This window comes from Salmo salar, chromosome 14 (assembly GCF_965601325.2).
Source record: "Salmo salar chromosome 14, fSalSal1, whole genome shotgun sequence".
NCBI classification, from domain to species: Eukaryota; Metazoa; Chordata; class Actinopteri; order Salmoniformes; family Salmonidae; genus Salmo; species Salmo salar.
In genome coordinates, this window is record NC_138304.1 from 27,772,874 (window position 1) to 27,787,068 (window position 14,195).

General features: G+C 42.8%; 1 protein-coding gene across 1 annotated transcript; it reads left to right on the top strand.

Annotated features, from left to right (window-relative positions):
* Positions 1-5,975: 5,975 nt before the first annotated feature.
* tmm70 (Transmembrane protein 70) lies at positions 5,976-9,315 on the top strand. Its single transcript, NM_001140712.1, is given in 4 exon segments — positions 5,976-6,252; positions 7,737-7,845; positions 7,963-8,602; positions 9,228-9,315. Coding segments are annotated over 3 exon segments (741 nt in total). The 5' UTR covers positions 5,976-6,069; the 3' UTR covers positions 8,412-8,602; positions 9,228-9,315.
* Positions 9,316-14,195: the final 4,880 nt, after the last annotated feature.

Consider the following 14,195-nt stretch of genomic DNA (forward strand, 5'->3'; position numbering starts at 1 on the left):
AAACTTTAAACAGAAATACAATTCTCTCACATTAACGGTTTAAAATCACATTACACAATTTCACAAATAGTTTCATCTTTACTCATTCATTTTATACAATAATTAGATTCAAGCCTCAGAACAGAGGATCCTGTATAAACAGAGTTATGGTAATGTGGGTGTACTGTCTTTCCTGAGGTCACAATCATAAAACAAAACGGACCGGGTCGTAGCTGGATTCTCCACCGACCATTTACGCCTTCTCCAAAACATGGACATTGTTCAGTTCTCAAGTTCTGTGATGTAGAAGAAGATCCTTTGTTCTACTGTGAACCCTCTCTATACTGCATGAGGGAGAGAGTCTCCTCCAGGAATTTAAAACCTGAGATAACAGAGCCTGGGTGTAGGGGGAAGAGAGAGGTGGTGAGAGAGAGAGAGTTAGTGCTTGCTATATCCAAAGAGGGCCACGTCATGACACAGTCAAAAGTTACATCTACTCATTCCAGGGTCTTTCTTTATTTTTACTATTTTCTACATCGTAAAATAATAGTAAAGACATCAAAACTATATAATAACACATATGGAATCACGTAGTAACCAAAAAAAGTGTTCAACAAATCAAAATATATTTTATATTTGAGATTCTTCAAAGTGGCCACCCTTTGCCTTGATGACAGCTTTGCACACTCTTGGTATTCTCTCAACCAGATTCATGAGGTAGTCACATGGAATGCATTTCAATTAACAGGTGTGCTTTGTTAAAAGTTAATTTGTGGAATTTCTTTCCTTCTTAATGCGTTTGAGCCAATCAGTTGTGTTGTGACAAGGTACTGTAGGGGTGGTATACAGAAGAAAGCCCTATTTGGTAAAAGACCAAGTCCATATTATGGCAAGAACAGCTCAAATAAGCAAAGAGAAACGACAGTCCATCATTGCTTTAAGACATAAAGGCCAGTCAATGCGGAAAATTTCAAGGACTTTGAAAGTTTCTTCAAGTGCAGTCGTATAAACCATCAAGCGCTATGATGAGGATTGCCACAGGAAAGGAAGATCCAGATTGACCTCTGCTGTATACCAACATGCGTCGTCAGGTGAGGTGAAGGCTTCCGAGCCTCAACACAATGATCAGGAAAATGCCCGAGATAACTCTGGCCGGATCCGTCTGTGGTATCAGGCTGGGTGAAGAAGGAGTTGAATTCTGTCAATTCTGTCAAAGTATCCATAAGTGGACTTGTCAAGAGTTTTTGTGGGTCTGCTGCCCAGAGGGAGAAGGCACTACGCATTTCGCGACTCGGACCGAGAGCGGTGTCCTGCTTTGCTCTCCGGAGCAGAGCGTCACTGAAAGGAGTGATAACTGGGGTGGCGTTGAGTTGAGGTGGATCGACTAAAGTTTAGGATCCCCGGGTGTCTGTGATGCATGGGAGACTAAGGAGACCCTGTCTGTCCTTCTGAGTTTTGATACAGAGTGTTTGCAGGATAAAGTCATGCCCACTACCGTGTTTCAGATGCCAAGTTTAAGGTCCTGTTGCAGAAGTATGTAGGTGGGAGATTCTATTAGAAAAGTGTGCAGGGCATGGGACAAAGAAGTGTATATTTTCGGTGGAAGAAGTGGAGTGTTTCAATTGTGGGGGTGGCCTTGTTGCTGGAGATAAGAAATGTCCTGTGTGAGTGAGACAGGTTGAAGTTTTCAGGGTGAAAGCAGTGAGCAAAGTGTCATATGCTGAGGCAGTGAGGAAAGTAGAGGATGGTGTGAAAAGGGTGAGGGAGCCTGAGAGGATCCACGTGAGTAGTAGGCCAGTACAGAGTCACCCGAACAATTTGCAATACGCATCAAATCATCTAGTCTGTCGGAAAAGCACACAAAGAAGAAGAATATCATTTGGGAGGAGTCATAAGCATCTTGTCATTATATCCAGTATCTCTGACATTACTGCTTCATACAGGAAATCCTGTGCGTAAGCAAGGATGTTTTTTGGGGTGACCCGTTTGCGGTCTCGAAGAAGATGGTGAAGGAGGAATTGGGTAAAGTGGAATTGGTTAGAGTGACCAGGAGCAGTATGAGGTTGCTTTTGTGTGTGTCAAAAGCAAAAAAAGGAGAAAGCTCTGTGGCTCAACAAGATGTTGACGTATGATGTGGAAAGCTATGATTTTCAAAGTAGGGCACCAGTTAAAGGTGTCATCTCCGGTGTCTCGCTGGACATAAAGGCTGTGTGGTTTAGGGAAAAAGCCAAGCCCCCCCGTCCCCGTCCTCCCCGTCCCCGTCCCGTCCCCGTCCCCCCCGTCCCCGTCCCCCCGTCTCTCCAAACTATTTGTTGTGATAATTGAGTTTTTTGCTCTCTAACCAGTTAATTCATATGTCTTGAGACTGTGATATAGAGGCCTAAAGGCCGAGACAGTGGCAGAATAAAATCAACCACACCTTTGTTTTATTACAAAACCGGATAGCAACCTTTGTCCAGTGAAGTCCACAAAGCATATTGCATGTACAGTAACAGACAGTTACATGGCCCACAGCATGGTCAAGAAAGTTAATGTTTCCGACATTTTCGGGCCACTAAACAACTATTGATTAGAACCACAGAGGGTTACCGCAAGTCGCAAAGAAAACAGGAGCTGCCTCCACTATTCCAGCACCATTTCAACTTAAAAATGTCAACATCATCAAGTCACCTCTGCTTAGTCTAATACAGTGACAACTAAAAGATCACCAAAACAATTTAGTTCAATCAACGTAAGATAAATATGATGTGGCTGTCCATGGTTCTGATTTGTGTGTGTGTGTGTGTGTGTGTGTGTGTGTGTGTGTGTGTGTGTGTGTGTGTGTGTGTGTGTGTGTCTGTGTGTGTGTGTGTGTGTGTGTGTGTGTGTGTGTGTGTGTGTGTGTGTGTGTGTGCAGGTTGAAAAACATGTTGACTCATGCTACTTGTAGAGAAACACCAATGCCATCCTCATCTCTTTCATGTTGACGAAACGGTCTATCACTCTGCCATACAGTACAAGCTTTTATTTTTTGTAGTCCTACGCTACCTGGCTAAAGTGCTTGCTCGCTAGCCTAACCTTCATTCATGAGCAACGTTAGCTAGTTAACAATAGTCTTCTACATCTAGCTACATATTGAACTTCCATCCTCTCAGACCAGGGGCACAACAATGTATGAATTAATGGTTGGATCAGCATCGCCGTTATAATCATTGGCCAGTACGGAGAATTAAGTAAAACCACAAGTCCAAATCCCTATCTCCATCCATGGCTAATTTAGGAAAGGGCCAATTTTAGCTGGCTGGCTAGCTAGCCACCGGAGGACAATGACACAATGAGATGCAGCAATTCAAGTTTTTCTGACAATGACTTATGCACTCAATGGGATTTGATAGGAGTGATGCCAAATCCAAGCTGGCTTCCCTTGACACATTTTTTGGTACGCCAGGACCATTCACAGTTGAGCTCACTCAGTATAGCTCAACGCTGATTGGCAAATTGGTATTATTATTTTTTTGTCAAGGGAGGCCAGATGCTCGCTGGCTTCCCTTGCCTTCAATGCTACAGGCGGCAACACTGTCATACTCGTTTGGACCAAACAGCATCAGAAAGATGGCCTACGCGTAGAGACAGATGGGCGCTGTTTCGCTCGCTCGGATGCTTATTCCTGTCAGCCTCTAGCGAATTGAAGGAAATGTATAAAACACAGAGAGACGAAAGATAATGGATGTGCTGACCAACTGGCAAGTGTTTTCACTGACATTTTCAACCTCTCCCTGTCTGAGTCTGTAATACCAACATGTTTCAAGCAGACCACCACAGTCCCTGTGCCCAAGGAAGCGAAGGTAACCTGCCTAAATGACTACCGCACCGTAGCACTCATGTCTGTGGCCATGAAGTGCTTTGAAAGGCTGGTCATGGCTCACATCAACACCATTATCCCAGAAACCCTAGACCCACTCCAATTTGCATACCGCCCCAACAGATGATGCTATCTCTATTGCACTCCACACTGCCCTTTAACACATGGACAAAAGGAACACCTACGTAAGAATGCTATTCATTGACCACAGCTCAGCACTCAACACCATAGTGCCCTCAAAGCTCATCACTAAGCTAAGGACCCTGGGACTAAACACCTCCCTCTGCAACTGGATCCTGGACTTCCTGACGTGCCGCCCCCAGGTGGTAAGGGTAGGTAACAACACATTCTCCACGCTGATCCTCAACACAGGGGCCCCTCAGGGGTGCGTTCTCAGTCCCTTCCTGTACTCCCTGTTCACTCATGACTGCATGGCCAGGCACGACTCCAACACCATCATTAAGTTTGCCGATGACACAAACAGTGGTAGGCCTGATCACCGACAACGATAAGACAGCCTATAGGGAGGAGGTCAGAGACCTGACCGTGTTTTGCAAGGACAACAACCTCTCCCTCAACGTGATCAAGACAAAGGAGATGATGGTGGACTACAGGAAAAGGAGGACCGAGCTCGCCCCCATTCTCTTTGACGGGGCTGCAGTGGAGCAGGTTGGGAGCTTCAAGTTCCTTGGCGTCCACATCATTAACAAACTAACATGGTCCAAGCACACCAAGATAGTCGTGAAGAGGGCACGACAAAACTTATTCCCCTCAGGAGAATGAAAAGATTTGGCATGGGTCCTCAGATCCTCAAACGGTTCTACAGCTGCAACATCGAGAGCATCCTGACGAGTTACATCACTGCCTGGTATGGCAACTGCGGCAACTGCTCTGCCTCCGACCACAAGGCACTACAGAGAGTAGTGCGTACGGCCCAGTACATCGCTGGGGCCAAGCTTCCTTCCATCCAGGACCTCTATACCAGGCGGTGTCAGAGGAAGGCCTTAATAATTGTCAAAGACTCCAGCCACCCCAGTCATAGACTGTTCTCTCTGCTACCGCACTGCAAGCGGTACCAGAGCGCCAAGTCTAGGTCCAAGAGGCTTCTAAACAGCTTCTACTCCCAAGCCATAAGACTCCTGAACATCTAATAAAATAGCTACCCAGATTATTTGCATTGCCCCCACCCCCCTCTTTTACGCTGCTGATACTCTCTGTTATTATCTATGCATAGTCACTTTAATAACTCTACCTACATGTACATATTACCTCAATTACCTCGACTAACCGGTGCCCCCACACATTGACTCTGCATTTAGCCTCGATGTTGATATTTTACTGCTGCTCTTCAATTATTTGTTACTTTTATTTATTATTTTTTAAATGTATTTTTCTTAAAGCTGCATTGTTGGTTAAGGGCTTGTAAGTAAGCATTTCACTGTAAGGTCTACTACACCTGTTGAATTTGGCGCAAATACAATTTGATTTGATTCATGTGGTGAGACCGTATGTACAGAAGCCGCTGCAGTGTTACAATTGTAAAAAGTTTGGACATGTGGCAAGTGTTTGTCCAAGGAAAAAATATGTAGTAGTTGAAGAGTCAGATGAAGCATGTTGTTGTAATTGTGGTGGGAATCACATTCCCGAGTTCCCAGAGTTCCCTGTACGGATGAAGGAGGTCGCAGTAACTAGGATCAGGGCCAACCAGCAGGTCTTCTATGTGGAGGCAGTGAAAATAGCTGAAGGAGTGAGTAGAGAGGAGAGTAGTGGATGTCCCACAGTCTGCAGTGAATGCCATGCAGGAGAAGGATCCCGACACACTAATGGTGAAGAAGGTGGACTTTGTTGCGTTTATAGCGCTAGTGATAAATTGCACTAGTTAAACTTAGAAAACATAAAAGAAGCTAGACATCATTGACTTTACAGGTGAAATGTAACAGGGAGTACTGAATGAAGAGGTTCCCCCTCCCAGGCTGTTGAGTCTGGGGGGGGGGGGGGGGGGGGGGGGGGTAATTAGCATGAATTTGTTCATTCAAAACATATTTTGTTTTTGGAGTATTTTTTCTAACCCGTACAGTAGGTGGCAGCAATACACCGTATGAGTGCAGTATGCCAATAAACCTCAAAGAAGAACAACCCTGTGCGTACCACTGCCACAGAAGAAGAAAGGGGCGGGGGTTAATAACAGTGCTGTTGTGCATGCAGTTAGCAAAGAAGCTACTAAAGTGGCTTAACTTCATGATTGTATAATGTTTCAGCATTACTTTGCACGTGGATTACGTACTGCGATTTCGCAAACGTTTAGTCTACAATTTGCTGCCCTCCGAAATGGGAGGCCTGCTACTCACGCGTGTAGAAGGCTGCCAATGAAGACCGAAGAGTATTTGTATCACGCTGCCAAAAGGTCGTTTCTCAATGATGCGGCCAAAAAGGTATTTGGCTTTATTTTGTATTCACTTGCCTGGTAGATAGTTCTACTTCCAATCCTGGGATATATGCCCTATTATGCTAGTTACGTAGGTTCTTTTTGGTTGTAAGAAGCTATGTTAGCTAGCTAACTAGCTAGCCTAGTGGATCTGCGTTCGATACATTAACTATGTATGATTTACATGCCCCTGACCAAACCGGACGCGCGCATGTTGATTTTGTACACCCACACCAGACACAATCAGGACATGCATGTTGAAATATCAAACCAATATATTAATTTGGGGACAGGTTGAAAAGCATTCAACTTTGATGGTAATTTAGCTTGCTAGCTAATTTGTCCTGGGATAGAAACATTGGGTTGTTATTTTTCCTGAAATGTACAAGGTAATCTACTCTGACAATTATTCCACAGGTAAAACAGTAAACCGAATTCCTCCTTCCTCAGGGTTCTATTTTTACTTTGGACTTTATATGGCGGTTGGCAACCAACTTTAAGGGGCATTACAACAACTGACTGTAGTGTAGACATCAGTTCATCTTTCAATCACCCACGTGGGTATATGCTCCTAAAAACCAATGAGGAGATGGGAGAGGCCGGACTTGCAGTTTAGCGTCACAAATAGAACCTATTTCTATTTTACCACCTGGCCATGCAGATGCTCTCTGTCGTGTGCAAGCAATGATTGAATAGCATGTATGTGTACATTTATTTTTCAACGCTTGCGCATGTGATGCAAGCGGTGTGGTCAGCATGTTATTCAATCATTGGTTCTATTTGTGATGCACTGCAAATCCGGCCTCTCCCATCTCATTGGTTTTTAGGAGCATATACCCACGTGGGTGATTGAAAGATGAACTGAGGTCCACACTCCAGGCCAGTTGGTGGTGATAATGCACCTTGTTGGTTGCCAACTGCCATATAAAGTCAGAAGAAAAGCCTGAATTAGGAGAGATTCCTAGAAATGAACTAGGTTTACCCTTTTAGTTGTGGATTAATTGTTGGAGTAGAGGACCTTGTGCATTTCAGGTAAAATAACAACCCAATGTTTCTATCCCAGGACAAATTAGCTAGCAACAGCAAGCTAGCTAGCTAAATTGCCATAAATGTTTAATGCTTTTCAACCTGTCCCCAAATTAATATAGTTGGTTCAGAGTTCATCTTGATATTTCAACCTGTGTGTCCTGACCGTGTCTGGTGTGGGTGGACAAAATCAACATGCGAGCGGTGTGGTCAGGCATGATCTGCACTGGCCTGGTTGTGCAACTGCATTCACTTTTGAAAGTGCATTAGATTCAATTAATCTCTACAACCCCCATGCAAATTGCGTTATGATCAGACTCTGTAAGATCTCATTTGAAAGGTAATTAACAATTGGATCAAGTTCTTTTTAAACTGATACATTATTTGTTCTGGTCTAATTGTAGCAGTTAAAGGCATTGTATGGAAAGAAATGGCCTAGTTTCTCATTTGTCTGTCTCTGCCCAGGTACAGCCAGCCTCTGTACTACGGATGGTCTGCTGCTTCTCTACATCTTCCACGAACCACTCTGAGGGAACGCTCATCTATTCAGGGAGCCTCGGCAATGCTGTCCGAGGTATTACTTTAATCACCATAAACAATTTCTCATGATCATCATCTTCTCATCATCAACGTTGTTATCATCATTGAATAACTAGGCCTAAACATGAATTGTATTTTTTGTCTGTTGCAGGTGTGAAGATGTTCTCTTACACCAGTAGCGGAGCCAGCCTGTGTATGATGCCCTACATTCTTCTGAAGACTGGCATCAGCGTTCAGAGTCTTGTCCTGAAGGGGGCCTTCTGTGGTGTCATTGGTTTCTTCACATTCCTGACTCCCATCCTCCTCCATATCATCACCAAAGGCTATGTGGTTCGCCTGTACCACAACCATGACACTGACACGTACACAGCTGTCACCTACAACATCCTTCTGATGGAGAAAAAGACTGTGTTCCGTCAGAGTGAGGTCAAGATACCGGGTGTCAGCAAAATGTTCACCACGTTCTATGCCGACAAGAAGTCAATGCTTGTGAATCCAATGCTGTTCCCACTTCCTCATGACTATAACCACCTCATGGGTTACGACCAGCCCTTTTCATTTGATACGGAAGACTTGAATAGTAAACCTAATAAGAGTTAACGGATTTCTACAGATAATGCCAATGGCAGTCTGAACTGTTGAATGGAAAGTATGTGTGAGATGGGAGAGGTAGGATGAGGTGACACCAATAAAAACCTGACCCCTCATTGAGAATCCCAACCTGTATGTACATCCCAACCATGTATGTATGTCTTAGTAGTTAATGTAGGGTATCAATTATATGATATCAAATCAAATCAAATTTATTTTTATATAGCCCTTCGTACATCAGCTGATATTCTCAAAGTGCTGTACAGAAACCCAGCCTAAAACCCCAAACAGCAAGCAAAGCATGTGAAAGAAGCACGGTGGCTAGGAAAAACTCCCTAGGAAAAACTCCCTAGAAAGGCCAAAAACCTAGGAAGAAACCTAGAGAGGAACCAGGCTATGAGGGGTGGCCAGTCCTCTTCTGGCTGTGCAGGGTGGATATTATAACAGAACATGGTCAAAATGTTAAAATGTTCATAAATGACCAGCATGGTCAAATAATAATAATCATAGTAGTTGTCGAGGGTGCAACAAGCACGTCCGGTGAACAGGTCAGGGTTCCATAGCCGCAGGCAGAACAGTTGAAACTGGAGCAGCAGCACGGCCAGGTGGACTGGGGTCAGCAAGGAGTCATCATACCAGGTAGTCCTGAGGCATGGTCCTAGGGCTCAGGTCCTCTGAGAGAAAGAGAGAATTAGAGAGAGCATATTTAAATTCACACAGGACACCGGATAAGACAAGAGAAATACTCCAGATGTAACAGACTGACCCTAGCCCCCCGACACAAACTACTGCAGCATAAATACTGGAGGCTGAGACATCCCTCAAAAGAGAACCTTTGAGGGATGTTGGTTTCTTCCTTTGACTAGTAAGAGGTAATGTATAGACATGGAGTACATGAATAAAATTTGTTTAAACAAAGCTTATGGATTAATTTCATCACTAAATTCACCTTTGATATCATGACTGATTTTAATTGTAACTTACCTTCCTTCTGCTTCAAACAATGCCTCTTCAGAAATACACTACCAGTATTCTGTGGGCAAAATGAGAAGTTACTACTTCTGATGTTTTGAGAAAGCTTGGGCACTATCAAACAGTGTTAATTGCATGAAAACAGGAGACCGGCAGTAAGTCAAACCATTGCAGAGTATCAACTTTACCATGATGTTTCAAAGTCTGGGTACTATTGTGTTGTTTTGGCTGCTTCTGGACAGAAAAGATAACTTTGCTGTTCAGAGAGTGTTGAAGCCTGGTATACTTGGCATGGTAAGACCTTTCTATTTACTTATCTAGTGATCATATAGAGAAGAATGTAAAACTTTTATACAGAATTTAATCAGAACGTTTTAGATAACTGTCTAGTATATCGCTGTGACTACATATGAAGTACCAGAACCACTAGATGTCTGGGAATGTCATTACTTATATTTCCTCTGATACTCTTTTAGCAGGATTTGTCTGTCAATGTCACCCTGAAACAATGGAATGACAGTATTTACAGTTAACTCAGTGATAAGTGAGAATTTCAGTTGCTATTTCATTTTTTTTTATGTTTCTTGCTAAACACCTCTCTTTAGTCATGTTGCATTCTTGACAGTTAAAACGATTTTGGACCAAAACCATAGCTAACACACAATATGCTTTATTTTAACTTTCAGTGTTTCAATAGAGCCACAATGGGTTCGAGGTATGTGTCTGGTATAACAATTGGAAGTAAATAGAACAAGTTATCCAAGAAAGATTGCTTTTGCACAGATCTGAAAATATGTAACATTCTCAAAGGAGGAAATTATCAGAAATGCTAATATCTACCCACCATTCCAACTGTAAGAAATGATATGCTGTTTAATTTCACTTCTGGTGGGTGGTGTGACTAACAGATGGTCATCCTCTTTGCAGAATCTCTACATGATGTGTTGCCAAAAGTGAGTACAAGTCTTACTGTTGAAAACCAGATTCTATGTCTTCTAAAAATCAACATTTTAAAGACTCATAGCTTTGCCTCCATGGTTATTTTACCCTCACATTGTACACCTCCATGTGAAGGGCTTTGAGACATGTTATTCTTAAGAATGTGAGTTTTAATAATGTGTTGTACATTTTATTTGCCTTATTACAGGGGAATTATGAGGTCTTCATTGAAACGAATTCAGACGACAGCCAAACTGTGGAAAAATGTAAAGTCAACATTACAACTGAAGTGAAATAGGGGGAAACGCATGTGAGTGGAGCAGGACATTCTCATGATTTGCATGCATTGATGTTACTGTTACAAACTGTAGAGTAATGTAAAATAGGTATAGTTTGCTTCCAGCAAAGTTGTTCAAGTACTAGTTTATTGCAATGTATGCAATGCTAATCCTGATGTGCCAGAGATGACAAGATAAGACACACTACACACACGTGCACATGGATGTTGTATTGTAAATATGTGGTGGTGGAGTGGTGGCCTAAGGGAACACACTGAATGTGTCAGGTAAGTTGTTATGTGACGTAATGTCTTGTTGTATTTTAAACTGTATGTTATTGTCTTATGTTGCTGGACACCAGGAGAGTAGCTGCTGCCTTGGCTAATGGGGATCCATAATAAATACAAATGCAAGACAACTAAGTAACTCAAGCTCTGAAAGCTCTTTCATGCCAACAAACGCTAAATTCAAGTCAGGATATTGAGTCACTAATGAAGGATGTGATGACTACATCCACTAGGGTGCACTGTAAGTCAAGTAAAAAGAGAAACAAGCCAGTGTAGTATTCCACAATCATGAAACAAACAACATATATTGTATGTAGCTATGGAATAAGTAATTCAGAAAATGTTATCTTATTTCTTAAAAAAAAAATACTTTGCTATTTGGACAAATCAATAAATACCACAAAAGGGACTTTTCATGATGCCAGTTGAAGGCACTGGCAGGAACACGTGGAAATATTTTCAGCCTGTGAGGATCAGCCAGAAAGGAAAGCCACTATCCCCTCCCTGACTCCCAGCCCGTCAGCCGGCCATTTTGGTCCTCCACTGGGACTCATGGGGATGCACATTATCAGCTGCTGAGTATTGTCATTCATTGAGGAACTGATCTGATACAGATTTGATTTCTGTATGCACTGCTCTAACCAAACAAAGGAGGAGCAATACTTAGATATAAAACTCCAGCACACACTGTTTGTGACCTTTTTGATAAACAAATCAATTGTAATCAGTTAAATTTGATGTTCCTATGTTGCTGCAATGTTTGGTATGTTATACTGTGTGTGTGTGATTGCTAGGGAGCCTTGCCACATGTGAGTCATTTATTTAATTCAACAATGTTCTTGAGATCTGTTTTAAGAGCTAACATATCTCTGCTCTTGTGTTATGACATGATTTACTAAGCAGTAGCTACAGCTCCTTCGTTAGAACAAATTATAATGATATTCAGCCTGTGTTTAGTTTACTTTGGAGGGCTAGAGCCTTGGCCTGGAAGGTGAATACATATGTAACTGAATGTTAAACTTGGTTGGGGCAATCCAACAATGTGGTCTATATATACAGTACCAGTCAAAAGTTTGGACACCTACTCATTCAAAGAATTTTCTTTATTTTACTGTTTTGTACATTGTAGAATAATATTGACATCAAAACTATGAAATAGCACACATGGAATCATGTAGTAACCAAAAAAGTGTTAAAAAATATATATTTAAATGTTCCGATTCTTCAAAATAGCCACCAGATGACAGCGATGCACACTCTTGGCATTCTCTCAACCAGCTTCATGAGGTAGTCACCTGGAATGCATTTAAATTAACAGGTGTGCCTTGTTAAAAGTTAATTAGAAGGAATTGCTTTCCTTCTTAATGTGTTTGAGACCAAATCCATATTATGGCAAGAACAGCTCAAATAAGGAAAGAGAAACAACAGTCCATCATTACTTTAAGACATGAAGGTCAGTCAATTACGGAAAATGTCAAGAACTTTGAATGTTTATTCAAGTGCAGTCGCTAAAACCATCAAGCACTATGATGAAACTGGCTCTCATGAGGACCGCCACAGGAAAGGAAGACCCACAGTTACATCTGCTGCAGAGGATAAGTTCATTAGAGTTACCAGCCTCAGAAATTGCCCAAATAAATGCTTCAGAGTTCAAGTACCAGACACATCTCAACAACAACTGTTCAGAGGAGACTGCGTGAATCAGGCCTTTGTGGTCGAATTGCTGCAAAGAAACCCCTACAAAATGACACCAATAAGAAGAAGAGACTTGCGCGACTTGCTTGGGCCAAGAAACATGAGCAATGAACATTAGACTGGTGTAAATCTGTCCTTTGGTCTGATGAGTCCAAATCTGAGATTTTTGGTTCCAACCGCCATGTCTTTGTGAGATGCAGAGTAGGTGAACAGAGGATCTCCACTTGTGTAGTTCCCACCTTGAAGCATGGAGGAGGAAATGTGATGGTGTGGGTGTGCTTTGCTGGTGACACTGTTGGTGATTCATTTACAATTCAACGCACACTTAACCAGCATGGCTACCACAGCATTCTGCAGCGATACACCATCCCGTCTGTTTTTTTGCTTTGTGGGACTATAATTTATTTTTTAACAGGACAATGACCCAATACCACACCTACAGGCTGTGTAAGGGCTAGTTGACCAAGAAGGAGAGTGATGGAGTGCTGCGTCAGATAACCTGGCCTCCACAATCACCCGACCTCAACCCAATTGAGGTGGTTTGGGATGAGTTGGACTGCAGAGTGAAGGAAAAGCAGCCAACAAGTGCTCAGCATATGTGTGAACTCCTTCAAGACTGTTGGAAAAGCATTCAAGATGAAGCTGGTTGGGAGAATGCCAAGAGTGTGCAAAGCTGTCATCAAGGCAAAGGGTGGCTACTTTGAAGAATCTCAAATCTTTGTAACACTTTTGATTACTACATGATTCCATATGTGTTATTTCATAGTTTTGATGTCTTCACTATTATTCTACAATGTAAAAAAATTAAAACCCTTGAATGAGTGTGTCCAATCTTTTGACTGGTACTATATATACTGCTCAAAAAAATAAAGGGAACACTTAAACAACAGAATGTAACTCCAAGTCAATCACACTTCTGTGAAATCAAACTGTCCACTTAGGAAGCAACACTGATTGACAATACATTTCACATGCTGTTATGCAAATGGAATAGACAACAGGTGGAAATTATAGGCAATTAGCAAGACACCCCCAATAAAGGAGTGGTTCTGCCGGTGGGGACCACAGACCACTTCTCAGTTCCTATGCTTCCTGGCTGATGTTTTGGTCACTTTTGAATGCTGGTGGTGCTTTCACTCTAGTGGTAGCATGAGACAGAGTCTACAACCCACACAAGTGGCTTAGGTAGTGCAGCTCATCCAGGATGGCACATCAATGCGAGCTGTGGCAAGAAGGTTTGCTGTGTCTGTCAGCGTAGTGTCCAGAGCATGGAGGCGCTACCAGGAGACAGGCCAGTACATCAGGAGACGTGGAGGAGGCCGTAGGAGGGCAACAACCCAGCAGCAGGACCGCTACCTCCGCCTTTGTGCAAGGAGGAGCACTGCCAGAGGCCTGCAAAATGACCTCCAGCAGGCCACAAATGTGCATGTCTCTGCTCAAACGGTCAGAAACAGACTCCATGAGGGTGGTATGAGGGCCCGACGTCCACAGGTGGGGGTTGTGCTTACAGCCCAACACCATGCAGGACGTTTGGCATTTGCCAGAGAACACCAAGATTGGCAAATTCGCCACTGGCGCCCTGTGCTCTTCACAGATGAAAGCAGGTTCACACTGAGCACATG